Source organism: Gallus gallus, chromosome 1 (genome assembly GCF_016699485.2).
Source record: "Gallus gallus isolate bGalGal1 chromosome 1, bGalGal1.mat.broiler.GRCg7b, whole genome shotgun sequence".
NCBI lineage: Eukaryota > Metazoa > Chordata > Aves > Galliformes > Phasianidae > Gallus > Gallus gallus.
In genome coordinates, this window is record NC_052532.1 from 30,597,604 (window position 1) to 30,620,147 (window position 22,544).

At 40.2% G+C, this 22,544-nt stretch overlaps 1 protein-coding gene across 1 annotated transcript in view; it reads right to left on the reverse strand.

Annotated features, from left to right (window-relative positions):
* Positions 1-22,544, reverse strand: part of NELL2 (neural EGFL like 2) — a 143,487-nt gene that overhangs the window by 115,592 nt on the left and 5,351 nt on the right. Inside the window, exon 3 of the mRNA NM_001030740.2 lies at positions 5,743-5,893. Within this exon, the coding sequence (NP_001025911.1) occupies positions 5,743-5,893 (151 nt within the window). The remainder of the gene's footprint in view (positions 1-5,742; positions 5,894-22,544) is intronic.

A 22,544-nucleotide genomic window follows, 5' to 3' on the forward strand; every position in this document is an offset into this window, starting at 1 on the left:
CTTCAGGTTACAAAAACAGAAACTGAAGGAAAGAATGGTTAAACTGCAATTCAATGATTTCATCGTTTAAGAGTCCTAATATACAGAACCTGAAGAGATACGGATGTAATGTCAGTTGCATAAAGGCATCTAACCACGAAGGGAGGAGAAGGCTTTATTACAGTGCTCCACTGTTGCCAGTTAAATGAGAATATACAACAGAATAGGGATGTCTAACATATATTAAAGCTCTGCCGCAGATAAAAGTTATCTCTTTCATTATCTTCTTTCATCACGAAGCTCAGATGAATTCAGAAGGGAAGTTAGGAGGCTAATAGTGCTTAAAGTGAAGGCTGAGGATAAGCACAGAGCAATCAGTGTTTAACAACACTTCCACACAGACTTAAGGCATCACTTCATTAACAGCATTCAAAATATTTACCATGTTGCTATAAAATAGAAACCATTTTAGACAGGGCAGTCTGTGCAGTCAAGGTGATCTTCTCAAGTTAATAAAACACTTCTAACTTCTATCTTTCAGACAATACACCACTGTGCCCAGCCATTTGTCTTTAGCTGCCTGAAATCCATCTGAACAATCATACATGTGCAATTTGGATTCATTAACAACACAATATTATTCTTGAAAGGATCATTTCCAACCCGTACCCCAAAACCACCACCACCTGAACTCTTCCATTGCTCTGAACAGTGGGGGGTGGGAGGGAAGTAATCTCTGTAGAAGAATATGAGCAAATTTAAAAGGAAAATTTATAGATACACTTTATGATTTATTCATTTCCTGAATGAGAAAAATTATCTCAAGTACGTGACTTTAAAGAAAAATATGAAGTCTAAAAAGTAACTTTAATTTGCAACCATAATTTAGCCTCACATTAGTGACAAACTAGCACATGTACTCTGAAGTGCCCAGACCCGTGCAAAAAGAGGAAGTTTTTACTCTTACTTTCAAAAATGTGTGAAGTATATCCTGAACCACTGAACAAACAAACATACCTTTTTCAATTTTTAAATAACAGTTTGATTTTCTTTTCCCTAGAAATTAGAACTATGAGGTGTTATGAAGCCTGTATAAAATAAAACATAAGAAATTCAAGTTGTCTGATGACTGATTATACTTATCAGTTATTGTTGCCTCCAGCTTTTCTCACCACCACTCCCTCAAGGCAGAAAAGCAGGAGCCGGTACTGGCTCTTGTAAACTAAACATAGCCAGGTATGACTGCCCCACAACACAGGAGCTCAATACCTGCACAATTTTACTGACTCCAGAGGAGCAGTACAGAGCTGAAGCTGCTGCAATGGAGTCTATTAGCAGTCTTACAATGGCTGCTGTGACAGAGTTCATGAGAAGTTGTTTAAAAATTGAAGGACTGTTGCAAAGAAGTCCCTGGACTGAAATGGGCAATGTCAGAGAGATGGAAATCTGGCATGGAAGAAGCAGTTATTTAATGTAAACCATATAAATGCTTCCTTTATCTTCCTGCAGAGAGGGACCTGGGGGTCCTGGTGGATGAAAAACTTAACATGAGCCAGCAGTGTGCTCTTGCAGCTCAGAAAGCAAATGGTATCCTGGGCTCCATCAGAGGAGGGGTGGCCAGCAGGGACAGGGAGGTGATTGTTCCTCTCTACTCTGCCCTCGTGAGGCCCCATCTGGAGTACTGCATCCAGGTATGGGGCCTCCAGTACAAGAAAGATAGGGAGCTGTTGGGGAGGGTCCAGAGGATGGCCACAAAGATGATTAGAGGGCTTGAGCACCTCTCCTACAAAGACAGGCTGAGGGAGCTGGGCTTGTTCAGTCTGGAGAAAAGAAGGCTGCGGAGTGACCTCATTGGAGCCTTTCAGTAACTAAAGGGAGCTTATAAACAGGAGAGGCATTAACTCTTTGATAGGGTAGATAATAGCAGGACAAGGGGAAATGGTTTTAAGTTGAGGGAGGGAAGATTTACGTTGGATGTCAGGGGGAAGTTCTTTACTATGAGAGTGGTGAGGTGCTGGAACAGGCTGCCCAGAGAGGCTGTAGATGCCCCAGCCCTGGAGGTGTTCAAGGCCAGGTTGGATGGGGCCCTGGGCAGCTTGGTCTAGTATTAAATGTGGAGGTTGGTGGTCATGCCTGCAGCAGGGGGGTTGGAGATTCATGATCCTTGAGGTCCCTTCCAACCCAAGCCATTCTGTGATTCTGTGATTTTTATTCTCTTTCATCATGAAATAAAAACCATAAGATACTGCAGGAGACTCAGATGTTAGCCTAATTCCAGTGTTGTCAACACCAAACTAGGCTAGCCCTCAGTTTTGCACAATTAAATCAAGTAAAGACTATTATGACACACAAACAGCACTCTGTACATTCTAGTATAGAATAGAATCATAGAGTAGTTTGGGTTGGAATAGAACAGACCTCAAAGACCACCCAGTTGCAAGCCCCTGCCATGGGCCATCCAACCTGGCCCTGAGTGACTCCAGGGATGAAGCATCCACAGCTTCTCTGGGCAACACAGAACAGGATAGAAAGGAAATGTTTAATAAAAGCTTAAGGGCATATATGGTTCAATAGCCACAAGCACTTTCTGGCCATACTCCTGTTGAGACTAATATTACACCTGCTAAAAACAAAGGTTTACCCTGATAGTAATAGGATCAGACTAGGTGTAATATTTTTAAAACAAATTCAGGATTTTTTTTTTATTTTTTTTTTTCATTAGATGGCCTAATATTCTCTGCAGGAAAGCTATGAAATATGCAGGTGGAAATAAATAATCTATAAGACTTTTTTCTTCCTCTTTGATTATCCTTGTAAGGAGACACCAAAAACAAACACAGAGCATATATCCTACAGAAATTTTGTAAACAAAAATTAGGCATCACTTAAGATGCAAGAAGATAAAGAGAGCACGCTGGTTACCAATGGCAATAGGAAGTTTTTTCAACAAGCTGGGTTATCTTCAGTTTTCATTATAATGTAGCAACATTAGAATCAGGGTATTAAAAGTTTCCACGGTTAAGAGCAAAAGGGCTAAAAATGCTCAGCAGTGTTATCTGCAGTTATAATATCTACAAAACATAGACCTGATTTCAGCCAGAAACCCTGAAAAATGCAGGCTTCTTGCTTTCCATTGTACTTAGACATACGAAACTCCAAGATGCAGATAAACAGAAGACAGAAATGTAACAACAAAACCTGTAAATATTTAAGTTTTGAGAGAAATGTCACCAAAAAAAAGATGTGTTGCCAATATATTAAAAATAAAAATAATAATAATAATAATAATAATAATGAAAGAACCTAACTACTCATCCCTAAAAATATACCAATATAAAGTAATTGGATTTTCAGAGTCCTGCTCGTTAGCCTCTTATAACCGTATTTTACATGGGTATAAGCAGATGACATGGTTGAACCAGATGCAAATGAGATAAGAAGCAATATGTTTGCATGGCCACATGACCTGCAAGCCAGTACAGCTTTAACCTTTATCTTTCTTCAGTGTCGCTGGACAAAATCAATTTACCATATTCTTTTTAACAGAAGAGCAGTGCTGGTCCTTTTGTCCAGTCTTACTCACTTCAAGGACTAATTATTTCCTCAAACAATACCTCAAATTCTTTTGCAACCCTTCAATGAAAATTCATCACACATACTCTTTGTACTTTACTATCACAATCTTTGTGCTCATGAACTAATATTTTCCTATCAGTTGACCACCATCCAAGTGAATACTCATCAAGTTTGGCTCACTCCATTACAGATTTTTTTAATCTTCTCTTTCTTCATGCCATTCCCAAGAGCAGGAAAGGCTCTACAGCAAACACTGCCTCCTTTAGAAAGGCTACGCTTACTCTTTTCCAAACACTGAGTTTCACACTGATGATCTCTTTGCCCACCTCTGCAGCTCTCTTGGCAGGAGAAGAGCAATCTGCACTAAGGAGCAGCCTGTGTCCATTCCAAGACATAGACATAGAAACACTCAACCAATACACTGTGAACTTGTTCTCAAGCACTTGAGAGCTTGTTTACTGTCAGGAGCTTGCTCTGACTAGCTCTGGAGCATGCTATCACCCCGATCAGACACATGAATGTGATACTGACTGAAAAAGGATGGCAAAAATCTACTTCTGTTAATGTAATAGAAGGAAATCTGAGCACTGGAACTTTGTATTTTATCCCTGACCAGATTCACAGAGCCATCAGGTACCAGTTTAGGGCCCAAAAGCCATAACAAATACAAGGCAGGAACCTTCCCTATGGCAGCATCCATTTTCTGGGCAACAATCAGAGGTCACAACTCACCAGCAACAGCAAGAAACCAATTGTAACTAAAAGTCACTTGCTTCCCTTTGGGGCAATTGTTACTCTCTTTTCCAAACTCACCAAGTTTCAGAGTGGTGATGTCTTTCCCCACCTCTGCAGCTATTCTGGCACATTAAAGTTTTGTCTCTCATTTTGAAATGTCAACTTTGGTTGTGTTACTCCTATCAGCAGCACAACCAATCCCTGTTCTTGTAAATGTAGAAACAAGCTTAGCTAGATCACAGCTGGCCTTACTGACCAACTTCCTCATCCATGCCAAAATAAACTTTGCTATCTGGGGTGATCTACACTTATGGTGGTAAAATCTGAATTAGAAACTCGCTATTCCCAGCTGCCCAACTCTGCCCATTGGGTGCTGCTGGCTCTTGCAGATGAGAGGTAGGCAACAATTAGCAGAGAAGCCACTTGGCACAACTGCGATGCAATTTCAATAAGCATCATGCAAGAGGCATTCAAACACCCCCTTGCAGTGTTATTTTCATATGTTTGGCATAATGACCTTTAACGATATTCTCCTTTTCTTTTTTTTCCCTTTTTTTTTGTTTTTAACAACTGAATTGCATAAGATGGGACCTCTGGGAAACAGAATGAAACTACAACTGGACCACTTTCCAGCACAAAGTAATTGACAACACACCTCCTAAAAAGAACTTGTACATTTTAATAAATAAATAATAAAAGCAGACATTTTACTCTTCTTGAACATCCATCTTTAGCCTATCTTTTATTTCAACACTGAGGAGAGATCAACAAGAAAAAATTATGGGATTGTACAGATGAAAATAAAAAGCACTCTGAACCTAAAGCAGAAATCATCTGTTGCTGGTGCTGATGACTGCTTAAGAGGTGCACATTTTATAACTCCTTTTTATTCTGTCACAAAAATCATAGAGAGGTCATCTTCATGGATAGAAATATAAAGAAATCTTACTCCTCCACTGGTTGTTATCCTATCAAAGAAATAAGTTTACTTTTGTTATTTAAAGCCGACACTACTCTGAGTCAAGTGCTCTGCCTTTTGTTATGGTCATAAGCCAATAACGGGAACTTTTTGTTTATTTTTTACTGCCCACAGTGTTAAAAACTAATTGGTGAAGAAGCAGATGTATAGCACTGGACTTCATGAAACAATGTGACTGTGCAGATGTGATGGTTTCACACCAGTTGAGCATCTGGTCATCATGGTTATGACCAACGAGAGAGAACTTTTCATGCCCTCAGCGGCAAGAGGCGTTTGAAGAGTGGCATCTGTTCCACTTTCCATTGGCAGATTTGAACTTGTGAATTTTTATGAGTCTACACAATCTGCCAATTCATTCTCTAGTTATATATATATAGCCTGTCATACAACAGTATTCCCTTAATTTATGTACAATTTTTGACTGTATAAATACACATACTTCTATTAGCTAGCATAGAGCCAGTGATACTTACCTGTGATCTAAGTGATGAATAGAGAAAATAACCCCTGAATTTAAATGGGCTTGTTTTAAGGTCACCAGGATTGTGAATTCATATTTATTTCTCAACTTCTGAAAAAAGATTTCAGCTGTTTCTGGAGACGCCTTTACACTTCTTGAAGTATCTAAGAAAAAAATACAGAAAAAAAACCATTCAGTATAAAATCTTATTTTACTGTACAATCTCAGCTCAAAAAGCTTACAAAAATAACAAGCTAGGTCTGAGCAGCACAATGAACAGCTAGCTAGGCAAGAGCAGGAATAAAAGTATTTTAAACAGCAGCTCTTACATGAAATGAGAGCCATTTCAATAGAAGTGTGCACATTTTCTAGGACACCCATTCTATTCTGGGTGAGGGGGGTTTTGTTGGTGATGGTTCTGTGATGGATTTTTTTTCACAACGGGTTCATGATTCTTTTACTCTCTCCATGGATGGCCAGATGGTACTTTGATATCTCATCCAAAATGAGGACTTACTCGCAGTCAAGCACCGAGTGACAACATTGGATATGAGCCTAATTTGTGAAGCGCAACCTGATTTTCTTTTCTATGACTTCTACAAAAATGTTGTGCTTAACAGTTATGCATAATTAATTTCTATAAAAAAACCTACCTTTAGGGAAAATTTACTCAGTTTTAAGAGTTATAAATGAACTTAAGCACTCATCATTTTTCAAAATGCATTGTTGCTAATTAATCACTGTGTACTCCAGTTGTGCAGTACATTACTGCTGCTTCTTGCACAGGGCATCATGAGCATCTCATAGAGTAACTCACACCCACGCAAAAGATTTTGCTGTTAAAAGTCCACACATAACCAAGGCTGAAGCAATGCTTCTGTTGAATTTATGTAACATGCTTTAAGAAAAAAGGCTCAACTTTAAGCCCCCTGGAGAGATAATTTACAAAATAAGATGTTAAAATGTTGGCAAAACAATTCCCCAGGTTTTCCATAATACATTATACTGGAAAAAAAATAATAATATATGTATTTAATGCATAAAATCAATTCATTAGATTGGGTAATCAACTGTGTAAAAACTAAATCAATTCACAAGCTTCTTGTCATTGCAATTTAACCATCCTGCTCTAAGTCAGGGACACTAATTCAGGGACAGCAACCGCAGCAGAGAGCTGACTGCAATGGAAACACTGATCTCCTTTGGCAGAGCTGAAGCTGAGCTCTCAAGTAAGCTGACATCACTGCTCTAAGAAAGCGGTTTACACTGCAAGCTGCACTACAGAAATACCACTTGAGAGATACTACTCGGTATTAACAGCAAACATTTTAATGTGGTTTATGAAAGAGGAATGTTTTTAATGTGTTTAAGAAATATAAAGTCAGAAGCCCTAAGCAAGCTCTTATGCAGTGTAACACCAAGCTCTGCATTTGATTCAGTTTTCTTAACATAGGGGAATAAAAAAGAAAAGAAAGAAAGAAAGAAAGAAAATCAAAGATAAAGAAAAGATTCTTTAAAGCATTTTTGAGAAACTTTGAAATTTCACATCTTTTCTACTGTGGGTTGCATAACTCTCCCTGTAGCAGACATCCATGGTATTTTAATGGAATTGTTAATAAATCATAAAGCAACTCAAATACAATTACATCAAAGCATTCATTTATAGCCAAGGGACACTAACAGAGTGGAATGACATAGGTTTGCATGCTGGAAGATGGTTTAACCGCATTAACAATTTCCAGCAATATAAACAACCTATTCCCAGCAGACCAAGCAGAAGAAGGACACAGAAGGAACATATTCTCTAATCACGATCACAAGCTGCTCATGCACTGCCGCTCTTATCAGCAGCTTTCCTATCAAAGTACAGAGGAAAACAAAAAAATGCAGATGTGAAACCGACTTAGATGCCTGCAGAACCAAACTCCTAGATGCAAAGCACATCCACATAGTCAGCCCTTGCTGACTAATAAGAGAAGATGCAATGAGGTGTAACAAAACTATATTTAAGTGTTTGTGTGCATAATCAAGAGTCTCTGCTTGCAGTCTCCAAACTCTCTGTCAGGAAGACCCATGCAACTTCAAAGTAAATAACGGTGGCAGAACAAAAGCCAAAATGAGCCAAGACTACTGCAGTGTGTGAAATCTTATTGTTTACTTCTTAGTCAGTGTTACTATACATCCAACAGTGCTCTTATCCCTCCACCAACCTGTTATATTTCTTTCAAACTTTCTTGGTAGAGATATTTTGCTTGGCTTCCACAGATGATGGAATAACAGAAACCAAGCTTATAGAGTATGCACCACGAAAGCCCTACATTTATTCAGCAAGGTTAATTCAGGTTTATTCCCCCTTGCCTGACACTGGAGGAGTTACTAAGAGGAAGGGTGGAGAAAAAGGGCTATGAAGATGATTTCTACATCGTCAACATCCCACCTCCCTACTAGATAGAGATAAGCATACATCTGCACAAACACGATAGTGAAGAAGCTGCACAGGTCTTTCATTCAATAGCTTTTGTGTCTGGCCATGTTAAGTCTTACACTAATTTAGAAAGTGAGTGCACAGGAGTACATAAAGGCACTGAACAGATACTATTAATTTCTATGGATACGTACTGGAATTGGACACAGTGTTTACGGCTTACAATGGCAGTAGGAGGTATTCCCATCAAATGTGATTTTCATGGGAAGACAGGGGGATGGGAATAGGAGAAGGGAAGAGGACTGGGGGAAAACAGTGAAGCAAGACAAAAAAGAAAATGTCAGAATTGCATGAAGTAGCAAAATTGTAGAGAATTCCCTGACTGTTCTCTCTCTGCTCCCATTGTCTCCACCTGATTTCTTTCAGATTTCCTCAAGACAGTGAGGTGCCAGTATGAGGGAAGATGAGAAATGCAGAAATCCTTCTTCCAAGGATCTGGGATTACTCTGAGCTGTTGTGCATCCTGTAAGAAGCCAGGATGTCTGTGCCCCAGTTAAACTGTTTTATCCCTCTGCATCATTCCTAGTTTTAACTTGTATCACACCCTACCAGCAGAGTCACGAATGCTCTGTGCTGAAAGTAAAAAATGGCCCACATAGACTATGCTTGCTTAACAAAAATAAAATCCACAACTGTTACATGAGAAAGAAATATTAATAATATTAATTTCTACCAAATCCAAATGATATTTTCATTAGCAACAGATGAAAGAAAGTATATGTATAATACAATTTCTATTACATGAGGCCAGTTCCATTTGCAGACAGATTTTTATCTTCCTCACAAACACACACTTCATTCTAACTGGAGTTACTGGGATTGCATTTTGCTACAGACAGTCTGTGCTTTAGGAAGGAAATAAACCCTAGCAATTACATGAAGCAGCCTGCAGTCCTCCCATCCCTCACTGCTACTCTGAGAGACATGGGAGAAGTAGAGCTCCCTGTGCACCAGCAAGAGAGGAATCTTTTGTGAGATCTATTCTTTCATCTCTGTGAATCATTACCCTATCATTAGGCTGGATGAGAGTTTTCCTTAGATAAAACCATAAAACCATACATGGGTACTCGACACTCTCCCATTGTGGCTTTAGATTACCCTCTCAAAAACAGACAAAAATACCAAGATCTGATTAGATCAGGCTGGGAGCCTATCTGTTAAGACTAGTGCCACACTACCCGCCCAAACACATGGCCATTCAGTGTCAGTATTGCACATAGGTCAGTTCACACTTAGTGTAGCAAACAGCTTGCAATTTTTGCATTATTGCTTCTCCAATAAGTACAGCACCCTTTGCTCGGTGCAGGCACCAGGTGGATTTCTTGAAAAAAAGACCACCGAAAGGTCCTTGAACCATTTTCTTACACCAACGCAACAGTGCAAATCCCTCATTCCAATTACCTTTGAACACCAGTGGTATTTGCTTGATAGATCACCAACTGTGCTCAATAAATATAGATTCAAGATTGGTCTTGACACTTGGCTTCTACTAATCATTTTAAGTCTGAAAGGAAATACTTTTCTGGAACTGGACTTCTTCCATAATAGCTTGGAAAATCAAACTGGTGCGTATCAGGTAATAATTTGTGGTTTCTTGACAGCTGCATGAAAACCTCATGCTTTGAGCATTTTTAATACACAAAAACAATGGCCCAAATGTTTTGATATTAGAGTGTAAAATTATGGAGAGAACTATTTGTGTGAATGAGAAATATTTTTCTAGTTTGTTACTTATGTATCATTTCTGCTTTTCTAGAATATTTCATTTGTTTGGTTTGACCACAGCATAACAACTCATTAACCTATATTGTTAAGACTCTGTTTTTAATTTCTAGAAGAGTGAGTGAAATGTAATAAACAAAAATCTAATCTCAAAACCGTCCTTGTACTCCTTGGTCAATTTGAAGGTTATAGCATGAAAATGCCTTTAGAAGGAATAATAAAACCTGCGTGGTGACGTGCATAGCTGATCTGAGGCATGCAAGTTAACAAAAATACTGAAAACAACACTGTAGACTGGGGGAAGGGAGGATTAATATGCGACTTTCACATACTATGGTAGGCAATAATAATGATTTACAAATTCAGCAGAACTGATCACCTGAGCATTAACTAGAGTTAATTCAGCTACATTTGCATGCAATAACTGAGCAGAGTTTACAGTCCTAGAAAGGATGCAAACAAGCAGCAAGAGATGGTTGATCTTCAGCTAGAGCAGCCAGCTAGGAGGTGATCAGCTGGCCACAGACACATCAAGACAAGTCCTTTAAGATCTGACATTGCAAAGCAATCTAACACTCCATGAAAAGAACCGCTTGCCGTTGGACCTGTAGAAACTCAAGCCATTCAGAAGACAAACCTAATGACTGCTTCTGCTCAAAGTTTGCAGCAATAGCCACATCTAGGACACGCTTCCTTCTCACATATGACTGCAAAGTCACACAAGGGTTTCCTGAAGATGTTAAGTGTAGATATTGTCATTGCAGTCATGTTCATGGGAAGTCAATTACTACAGTATATCCAAGACAGGAAGTCTAACTTTTAACAGTATTTACTCCACAGGTCCAAAGGCACTATCACCAGTCTAAACTTGTGCAGCAGAAAGACATGGAAGCCTTTAATTCCTTAATTACTTTAATTACTTTAATTCTTGTTTACAATTACATTCATGCAAACACATGGAGAACCATCTCAGGAACTGATCAGCTATAACTAACCCAGCCTTCCCCATTATCTAAAAAAAATGTGTTGGAAACAATCAGGAACAAGTTACTAAAGGTAAGCAGAAAAACTTCCATACAAACCATCAGCAGCCCATCAAATTGCATAGTAAAAACTACATTCAAATATGGTTTAAAACAAGCCATTTATTACAGATGTTTTCCAGTTCACATTAAAAACAAACAGTTATTAAATGGAATGGATAGCTTGTCTTAGCAAAGGGTAGGCTCTTCAGTTTTTGAAGTGCATCTAAAGCTAAACATACAGGATGAGCTAAATTATAAAACAAACTCCTATAGAAGAGCCTTTGAAGGAGGCTTTTTAATTAATGGAGCTCCGCAGTTTGTTTTGTGTACACATAATCAGCTTTTAATAGCAGCATCTATAAATCAATTCCACATCAGACTGTAGGTTTGCTGAACTACCCAAATTTAATTCTACTCGTTTGTGAGAAAATGCAGAAGTGCTGCAGGCTATGAACACTCTCAAAAACATAATAAAGCTAGCTCAATTTTGTTTCATTTTCCTATGCAAGTTGAGATCAGCATCACAAGTATAAATTCTCATTGTATCACTTCTCTTTATTAAAATTTTTGGTTAATCTTTTTCTCAGCTGGGGATTTCACACTGCCTACAGAGGGCAACTATATCTCATACCGTTTACCTTACATTTTTCCTTTACTTGAGTAACCGATGCAGGCTAAGCTACTCTCAGCAAATGAGGAAGAATGGGAAGCCAGTCCCAAAGTAGAATCTTTACAAGGTTGAAAGGGTACAATGGGTTTTTTAAGTGGAGCACAGGGTATGCAAATTCATGAGCTGCGTTCCTGTTACAATTACTATAGTGAAAACTGAATACAGAAAGAAGTAAAACAATGTTTATTAGGCCAAAACACCACAATAGTCCAATACAGTTTAGAGAGTTCTGTGGGAATGTTGGTTAGTTTAGCTTTTGTGTGTATACACAGACATGTAGATCACTCCAACAGTAATGCCTCCTATTTATTTCCAATGGAGCTACAACAGATACAAAGAGCACGATGACACTATTTGATAGAGCATATTCTCAGCTACAAAATGCTATTTTTCAACGTTGTCACCACCATTAGCTCTGCATTTTTGCCAGTGATGAATAATAGTCTGTATGCTGCCCTCACAAGAATCTGCACCAGCAGAGGTGACCCGCTGTTTCACAACTGCTAGGATGGCATTTTTGCAAGGAAAATGGTGTCCACACAGTTCATCTTTCCTTGGCCCAAACAAGTGGAAGCCAAAAGGCACCACAACTGGACAGTGGTGTATATATAGTGTATATAGTGGGTGTGGTGGAACAGTCCGGACAAGATTGGCAGTGTGCTCCATGATCTTCAAACTGGTACAGGGCCTGGAGTCATTGTGCTGAAAGAGAAAGGCAGTTCTCTTCTCTGGCCTGACTCTGGAAGTTTGAGCCTTCAGCTTTGTCAGCATCACTATGTAGCTGTCACTTCTTCCACAGAGGGCTGTGTCCTGAACTTTTTTTTGATGAGGAATTCACACATTTCCACTGCAGAGACTGCTATTATGTCTCCAGTTCATAGTGGTGACATCACATATCATCACCAGTTATGATGCAATCCAGGAAACTGTCCCCTTCAGCCTCATATTGGTTCAGTAAGTCCTGAACAACTTGCACACCATGTTCTTTCTGTTTCTGTGTGAGCATTCATGGGACACACCTGGAGCAAACTTTGTGATATTTCAGCACTTCCACCATCGTTTCCAACACACTGAAGACAATATTCAGCCCTATACACAGTTCTCTGGTCATAATCTGCCAATTTGCACAGATAAGCTGTCACTTCACTTCATGGTGTGCCAGCTATGCAAGGGCATCCAGAACGTGACTTGTCTTTCATGTCACTGTTGCTACTGCTGAAACTCACCACCCACCACCTCGCTATGCTCACGTCCACTGTTTGATCTCCATTAACATTCAGCAAACGTCAATGAATGTCAATTGATGCAATTTCACACCTTTGCTTCATACTCACTTCCATGTCAGACATCATTTTGTCACACTGACCTTCTGCTACCATCTGTCACACAGCAACAAATTGAAACAGAATACTGGTGGGAAAGCTCTACCACTACTGCCATAACACCAATATCTGCCTCTGACATCATGGGCCAATGCAATAAAATAGAAGGCATTACTTCTAGAGCAGCCCTCATGTTATGTGTGTGTGTATCTGATTCTTTGAACTGCTAGTAAGATACCAGTTGATAAACCATTTTGAGCAACATGTCACAGAATCGTTTGGACCAGAAAACACCCCTAGGATCAACACAAGTTTCCTACACACTTTCTCATTCCTTCATTTTGTCTACCAAAGTGTTTCAAAAAGAACAGCAAGACAGAAACAGTTTCAATTTTCCAAAATCACAAGAACCTGAATTTGTTTCTGCCGTGCTCTAGGAAGGAGCCCTGCGAGTGTTTAGGAGGAGGTGCTGCAGTTCCATCCCAGCTTTGGAAGACTAGAAGATAGCGGGGTGAGTACTGACTCAGTAATACTCCCACTGGGGCCGTTCCCAAGGTGAGTGCATGGCACTTCCATGTTGCCAAGTTTCAGTGAACACTATGACTATGGTCTAGGTGTATGTCAGAATCCAACCAGGTAGGTATAGAACTCATGAATGGAGGAGTCCAGTAAATATCCCTGGTTGGTATAATGATCCTGAATGATCATGGTAGGGATTTGGGATTCCTTACAGACTGCATCTACTTGTGTAATTTAGACACCACTGCAGTTATTACCATCAACATGTCTCCCTTCTCCTCTCCATTACAGAGACAGCTCTACAAAAATGTGGGCAGGAAGAACTGCAAATGATGGGAAGGAGAAAAGCAGAAGGAAAAATGCACTTAAAATGAAGCTAAACAATTGACACAAAAACTCAGTTGAAGCCAAATCATTACATTAAATAAAAACAGGGAGAGAAACATCACAGCTTATTCTTGCAGCATTTGGCAAGGGCCCAATTGCCTTTGCTTTGCAATTTTCTCTATTCTGAATGTCAGCCACAGCTTTGGTAAGTCACCCAGCAAGGGCTTTCCTCCAGCTTCACATAGGCAGACCTATAGTACACATGCCAAGACCCACAAGTCACAACAGACTGATGTAGGAGAATAGGATATGTTTCTCAACACACATGGTTTTCTCCCACTTGTATTTACTGTTCATACTGATATCCTCCATAAGTGTTATTCATACCACTTCTGGCCAAAACTCTAGCTCACCTACAAGCTACATACTTGCGTGTGTTAAGCCTTTTTGGCATGGCTGAGAGCACAAAGGTACTCTGGGATGAGATGGGGAGAAAGGTACTTAGAGCCTGGAAATACATGCTTGAATGCAACTGCAATGTTCCTGATCTCAAATAACCAAATAATTGTCAAGCACCTAACTTGCCTGTGTAATCAGAAGTTGTTCACTTACACAAGTAATCATTATTTCATTCAAAGAGCTTTGTTTGTAATTTGCTCCCTAGGGTCAAAGTCCCCAGGCAATATTTGCTTAGTTTGTTAAGCTTATTTTGTTTGGGGTTTTTGTTTGTTTGTTTGTTTGTTTTGGTTGTTGTTTGTTTGTTTGAAGTTAAAGGAACAATTAAAAAAATACATTAACTATGCGAAATGCAATGAGAACTGAACATAATAAATACGGAGGAAAGCCCTCTACCTGATATGACGGAATGGGCCATCAGCCCTCAGTCTTTCCTGCCAGCTCCTGATATGGATGTCTCTTCAGGAAAGATTTTGTAAATACAAGACTATCTGGGGCTACAATATGTTATGCATTCACTGGAAGTTGACAATAATACCACCAAAAATCTGTTTCTGTCTAGAATCATATGGCAAAAGAGACTTTTCAATTCCTGTTTGGGAATGCTTATACTAGTAGCTGGGTGAAGCCTCTGAGCTTACTCACTGGCCATTTCTAGGCAGCAAGGAAAGTCACACCAAGCTGAATCTTTCTACAATGCCGAGCTTAACATCCCATAGCCTGACCACTGACTTCCCCTGCTAAAATAGTCTCCTTTGCATCCTTGGGTGTCTACAAAACAATTGTCCAGTGCTACCCACTGAAGTACAGTAAAGGTTTTTCAATTGCCACCAAACCCCTGTGATGATCTTGGAATATGGGCTATGAAACAGTTCTTTGTAGTACACCCATGTCTTGTTGCAGAAGGGAGAGGATGGATCCTTCCTTCAACCCCAGCCACCTACTACACAAGCAGAATCCAACTGCTACTGTGAAGTTGTGGCTCAGGATTCCTCACCTAGATAAAAGTCAGAGAAATGTTTAAATGGCAGTGAGCTTCAGTGTGCCAATAGCACCCTGTAAACAACAGCAGCAGCTCTGCTTGGTTAGTAGATCCTCCCAACACAAAGAAATAAATCCAGCCACTGAATTTACACCACTATAAATATCCATTTGAACACCGTGACAAGATATCAAAGTTCTCTTTTGATCTAGGACTTAACTTGCCAGACCACAATGCTAGTACAGTTAGATGCCTCCCACCCTGCCTCTGGCTATGGTTTCTTTGGCAAAGAAGGATCTTTCACCAGGATGACAAGTGGGAGCAATTTACTATGAGGCAAAGCAGCCCAGCTACACAGTATGTAGTCAGGTGGACTTCCAAAAATATGTAGGGTCTGTGTTTGAGGGTTTCTGATTTTTATACTCAGTGGGCAAAATGTAAATAGGTAAATAAGGAAATAAATACAGTAAAAGTTCTAGTGACAGGATCTACAATAAAATATTTCCAACAGCAAAGGATAAAAAAGGATGATAAATCAAAGTGCAGGAAAACCTTGACCTTACATTTCTAGTGCTCCAGATAACAAGTCTGTATTCTTAGCAGCAGACTGAAACTGCTGATTTGCTTAACAAACAATAGAGACCCCACCGTGCAAATTTTTTACTGAAACACCTCCCACCAAACTGACAAAGAAAACATCAGTGTGCACTCCAGAACATTTCTGAAAGGAATATGAGTAATGTGTGCATCAGCACAGGGGGGAGTGCCATACAAAAGTATTATAAGGAATTTTTTAAAACATACATGATACCGAAAACTGCTGTTCCTTGCTCAGGAGAAATACTATCTCCTTCATTGTAACTGTGTCATCATGCAAGGCACTATCACCGAGAGAGAGTGCTATTCAGTGGGGACCTATTACATGATAACAATGTGACAAAGATAAAAGATGACTTCTGCTCACCATGGAAATCCTACCCATAGGAAAATTAAAATGTGTGCTGTACATTATGCACTGCCTCGGGTATTTATTATTGCAATGCTTTCTAGTGATTTATAGTTTCTGGGTTATCAGTTATAAGCTGCAATAGTTTCTTTAATTACTAGTTTTGCCTACTTTATATTCCACCACTACTATCAATTCATCTTTCAATTCAGAAAACTGTATTTACTCCCTTGTAGGTAATACCAGGTGCTGCTAGTTACAAAGATATTGTTTAGGTTTTTCAGGTCCCATACCACTATAAAACCTATCATGTTTGAGCAAGAACACAGAAGTAGTGCAAAGTGGGATTTCTGTCTGCTTCCTCAATTTAAAGCAGGTTCCAGCTACATTTAAAAGGCGGCAGCATCTGGTATAGCTTTATAAATAGACATGTATATATACATGCACACATTCACACCCCTTTAGGCACAAAGCAGCGTCCTAGAAGTTTTGAGAACACCTTGAAACCTGTAGAGAAAATGAAACCTGTCTTATTTTCCTTGTTGCTGCCATCTGTGGCATATGCACCTAGTTATGGTTGGCTACATGCTGTCGTATGAGCACATTGTGTCAAACTGACCGAACAACAAATGAAAATATCACACCAGGCGATGTTGTTAACACTGGAACACAGGCTGAAGAGCACAAGAATATAATGCATCATCTTCCAGCCCTATTGGTACAATAATAAGGGCATGACACACACGAGAACTGCTAAAAGACTGCATTTATTTCCAGTCCTTAGCCATATTGCATGGGCAGGAATTGAAAAGTTAACGCAGATGATGCCAAGGGGTGGACAGGAGGAGGAAGCAGGGCTGTTAGCCTTTCCCAAATGAAAAAAAAGCAGATTACCAAAGGTTAGCAAAGTCAAATGAACTAAAAATAATGTACAACCCAACATCAGTAATAAACCACACAAGCAGATGATGGTGCTGGACGTAGATCAATCCAAATTACATGACCTACCCTCCTCCCAGAAGATATGTCACAATTCAGGCTTCTCAAAATTATCGTACTCCAGTGGTGATCTCAGCCATGCAAGGACAGGCTGTAAAACACCTGGGGCACACCTAGATTAGGATCATGCTTGGTGTAAATGCTCCTGAATCCTCTGAGAAACACATCACAGCTCTGCCTCACTCCGTCCTCACTGTGGTCAACAAGACCTACCCATAGTCCCTGGCTCAGACACTCTGACTCAAGAACTCCTTTCTTGTGACCCCTATACTGCTCCCAAATGACGTACTACTGGCAGCCAATATTTCACAGAATCTTTTAGGTTGGAAGGGACCTCCTCAGATCATCTAGTCCAACCCCAAGCGTTTGCAGGTGCCCTGGACGTTATTAGCTTTCTTCCATATGAAGAATATAATGGTTTATCATTCTTTGTAATGGTTGGGAGCTCTCATCCTTTACATCTCTCTTTCTGGGGTATAATTGTTTTCACACTCACTTAAGGGTTGATTGCCTTTGGCTCACTGAACGCCTACGTGTTAAGGCTGAATTATTTCCATATAAGGCAATGGTAAGCTTATGAAAGCATTAATATGAGATCCATCTTTTCCCAAACCACCACAGTGATGGGATCTGCACGGAAGACTGACTACTGACAGAAGAATGGTCAACAGTCACCAATTTCAAGATTTCCAGAAAACCTGAACCTTCATCCCATCAACAAGGCCAGCACAGCATGCCAGGCAGAGGGAGCGAGGCCAACAGTGGTAAAAAATTGCATCTGAAGCATGCCAGATACATCCAACAGTGCTGGTGCTAGCCACAGGTCTCTGGCAGTGGCCTAAGCAAACAGCAGCAGATGGGAAGGGAAGGCAGCAGACAGAGGAGAATTTGTGTTTCAGCGGGAACAAGGGGGAAATGCCAGCTGGGAGGGGGCACATTTGAGGGGAAGAGAAGGGCACCAGAGCCTCCAGTCTTCCTGACATTCTCAGAAAAATCAGCTCTATCCTAATGCCTGTTTTCATGCCAGGCAAAGAGAAGGTTAGAGGAAATTTGAACCGGGGATGCTAAGGAATACCACACACATAGCTCAGTTATGAGCAAGGCAGGCAAACAGAAGGTACGTAAGGGATTCAAGCTACAGCTCCCAGAGATCCCAGGAACCTGAGGAGGCTCAGAGTTCAGATTCTCCTGCAATAAATTTCCTTTTAAATCAGGCGTTAATGTAATCCATGCTTCTATGAATGCATCTGCTAGCCCCAGTGAACTAGCTACAGATTTTACAATGCATGCACAGTTTATAAACTTGATTGGGTGAAAATTACAAATGCTTCCAAATCCTGGCTTCCTCACTCTTGTTGGCTTGTTTCAAGCAAACACCATTAAATATGCTCAAGTGCTCTTAAGTGCAGTTTGAGGGAGAAATCAAAGGCACTAGTCTGGTTTTAATGAGAATTAGGTGTCGAATGGTGTATTGAGTCTTTGGAAACCTCTTCCTACGCTAGAACAACTCCATCAAAACCCCAGATTTCCAGAGTTTAGATAAACTTACAAGGTAATCCACTCTATCCTTAACATATCAACTGAAACTCACACAATGACTACAACATAGATAATGCTCCCTAGACATTTTCATTTAATACGATCTTCTACAAAAATCAAGAATATGGATTTCCACCACCTCCCTCCAGTAGCTATTCCAGAATCTAAATTAGCTCACTGTGAATATCTCCTTTTAACTGAAATCCTCGCTATTTATAATATCATTATATTACTTTTAACTCTACTTTTTTTGAATACTAAGTAATTCCTTCATTCTAAACCTCAGAGAATTTTCTAATTCCAGACACTTGTCATATAATACTTTTGTTATTGCTTGGACAAGCGGTACACATTCAGTTCTTTCAAAGTCTTCCTTTGTAAGCCAGCCCTTTTCACTGTATAATCAGGTTTTCTGTTGTTCTCTTCACTCCCTGCAATTCATTGATTTTTCATTTATTTATTTTTTTTAAAGAAACCCGGAGTGAATACAATATCCCAGACATAATCTCAGGGTTGTTGTTTTTAAATAGAAATAAACCAAGCCCTCTTACTAGCATATGCTTTCCTTATGTTTGAAACGTTAACAGTGTATGTAGATATTCTTGAAAAAAGCATTACTGAACAAGTGCAGGTGTATTTCCTCGGGTTTATTCCACCTTGAGCAAGTGTTGAACAAAGCAGAGGGCAGTTACAAGGGATATGAGCCAGCATGACAGGAAATCTCAGTTCCTCTGGGACAGCTATGACCCTACACAGCAGTGCATGTTCAAGGAGTCATTAAAAGACAGATTATTGACCTATAAACATAAAAGATTCTTCAGAATCTCTCTGGATTGTTATGCAACTGTGTTTGGAGAGAGACTGTCAGACTTCCAGCCATGGAACTGAGGCTAGTACGTCTCCTTTCTGTGACTCTTCACAGAATAAACACTACAGATGTTACCATCATCTAATTATCCTTACACAGGCATTTATGCTGACAAAACAGTCTAAACATTACCCTAACAAAGTGAACAACTCCAAAAGTAGAGGTCTTTTTTTCTTACTACGCTCTCTCTGTGTTTTTAGAGAGGGAAATTGCCACTTAAATTCCACTAAAAGAGTTCTCAGTTATGGATCACTAGCAATATTGATTGTAATGGCTCCTTTGGAAACATTACAGTCTATTGTAGCAGCGTTGTCGCTGCTGCAAATATGTTAATCAGCTGAAACCCTTTTGAACACTGTCTTCAGAATTCTCCTTCAGTCCGCTCATCCCTCATACCATGCTCATTGCTTTAGCACCTTCCAGCATGCAGAGATGGGACTGGCATCTCCTGAGATAATAGTTACAGAAATACCAAGGTTTGAAAAGACCTCCATTATCTAGTCCAACCATTGACCTACCACATATATTTCCCCACTAAACCATGACCCTTAGTACAGCATCTACACATTTCTTGAACACCTCCAGAGACAGTGACTCTACCACCTCCCTGGGCAGCCCATTCCAGCACCTCCTCTTCTCCACCCTATACAGCTCCAGTTCTCTCAGCCACTCCCCATAAGACTTGTGCTACAGACCCCTGTTTAGCTGAGCACTGACCAGCACCCCCGCATCCATTTCTTCCACGCAGTCTTCCAGCCACTCTGCCCCAAGCCTGTAGTAGTGCCAAGATGGCACAGGCCAGCTTCCTATGCCCTCATTTCTCCCTGAAGTCATGAGGATCACTCACCAAAATAAAGTACGCACCAAGAAGAGAAAAACAAAGAATTGCTTAATGTAACAAATAGTGAAAACAAAACAAAACAAAAAAACCTGTACATCTCTTATACATTGAAAATGGCTACAGCACTTCTTCCACCCCAAATTGCTAAAACATTGAGAGATTAAGCCAAAACAGATGGACAGAAAAGAAGTAGTCATTCACCCCCTTATTCTTCTCTCCTGCTAAGCTCTGCTTTGGAAGTTAAGGTGAGAGAACACATCTACTCTGTGGATCTGCACCCTGGCACATGGCCAATCATGGCAAAATTCAGAAACTGAAGAATGACTACATGGAAGTGCAGCTTCCCATGGCTGCTATATATAATCTACTGCTCTGATCCACTGGTTTTAAATAACTTACGAGCTCACTTCTGTGCCTCCCCAAAGATGCAGCAAAGTTAACCAGTCATAGAGGTATTTTTCCAAGGCAGCATCCACATACCCTGGAGAACACAGGCTAGATGAACACAAGCAATAGAGGGAATGTAGAAAACCTAATTCCCAAATCTTATGAGCAAAAGGTAGGCTTGTGTGAAAATGAGAAGATAGAGACATTGAGAGTGATCTACATGCAGCAATGTATGGGAAATGCTGCTGTCTTCTCTGAAACCTCACTAAAGAATAGTGCTGCAATTGTGGGTGGAGGGAAGAAAAAAACATTACAAAAATCAACCTAGCTGGTGTCAGGCCTTATTCTTGACTACAGAACTACATCACAGCAAAAGCAGTTACATAAGGGCAGCAAGAACTCATTATTCCATGTCATGGGCCCTTCACGCCATGCTCATCTTCAGCTTTCAAGTGCAGAGAGCTGAGCGCTAGGATAATACCAGCCACAGCATGGGGATTGGACTTGTGATATATTAGAAGCAGCCTGACTGTAAATGTAGAAACACGCAGCCTCTGTTATTAATCAGTATGAATTGTTTTGAGTGATATCGAACATGAAAACAATAGATGCGTTTGGATGTTGTATTGAGGGACATGGTTTAGCAAGAACCATTGGTGAAGGGCAAACGAATGGTTGGACTGGATGATCCTATGGGTCTTTTCCAACCTTAGCGATTCTATGATTCTATGAACAAAGCACAGTTACTTTATTTAACCTGAGTAACCAAACTGTCATAGAAAAGGCAAAGTTTTAGACAATTAGTACTGTCCCAATAGAAAACAGAGCCCCACAGGCTTCAACAGGTTGCAGATATTAGAAGCAACCTGACTGTGAAGAACAGCAGATCAACAAAGAAGCCCATGAGAACATATACAGTAAAATAGGACACTCCTCCAACAGGAGTCAAATGTTTTGTCAAATGCATAGATTAATACATGCAGGCACTCATCTCCCTGCAAAGGCTGAAGTAGCAGGAGGGGGAAGCTTTTACCATCCCATTAAGCCCTTGCAACATTGTGGAATCATGCTGCTTAGCACCATATCCCAAGGGATCTGGGCAGGTAAGGCACAGGGCTCACATCAGCAACAGTGTGTTGGCTGTAGCTTCTTCCACAACCCATACACTTAAGAACTTACAAGACCAAAAGGTTCCCAGAGTCCATATCAAAACACAAGGCACAAGTGCACTAATGACTAACTGCCAGCTTTTCTCCAGAAATCTGAATCTGCAGCATAGCAGGTCCCCATTCACACCTCATTTCTCAGCCCTATCCTATGCCGTACTAACATTACAAGCACCAGTTGTAAGTCGACACCGCTGAAGCTTTGTTCTTCCAGTAACTCCCACATAATATTTTACAAAGAAGCCGACTTGGCACTATCTACCTTGCAATGACAGTAGGCATATTTATGATTATTCAGCAGTTAAGAATGCATACGGTTAAGAAGTAGATAGGTAGATGATGGTTCTGTGTGGACATGGTACTAGGGAACATGACTAAGTGATGGGACCTGGAAGGTCAGGCTGATAGTTTGACTTGATTTTTCACAAGTAGTAACTCAGCACAGCTTGGGATGAGCACTGCATATGAGATTTTTACGTACTACTACTTTTTTTGGGGTCAGCAAACGAAACACCTCCTTGCTAACAGTGCGGATGGAAGCAGGAGGACAGTAAGCATTCT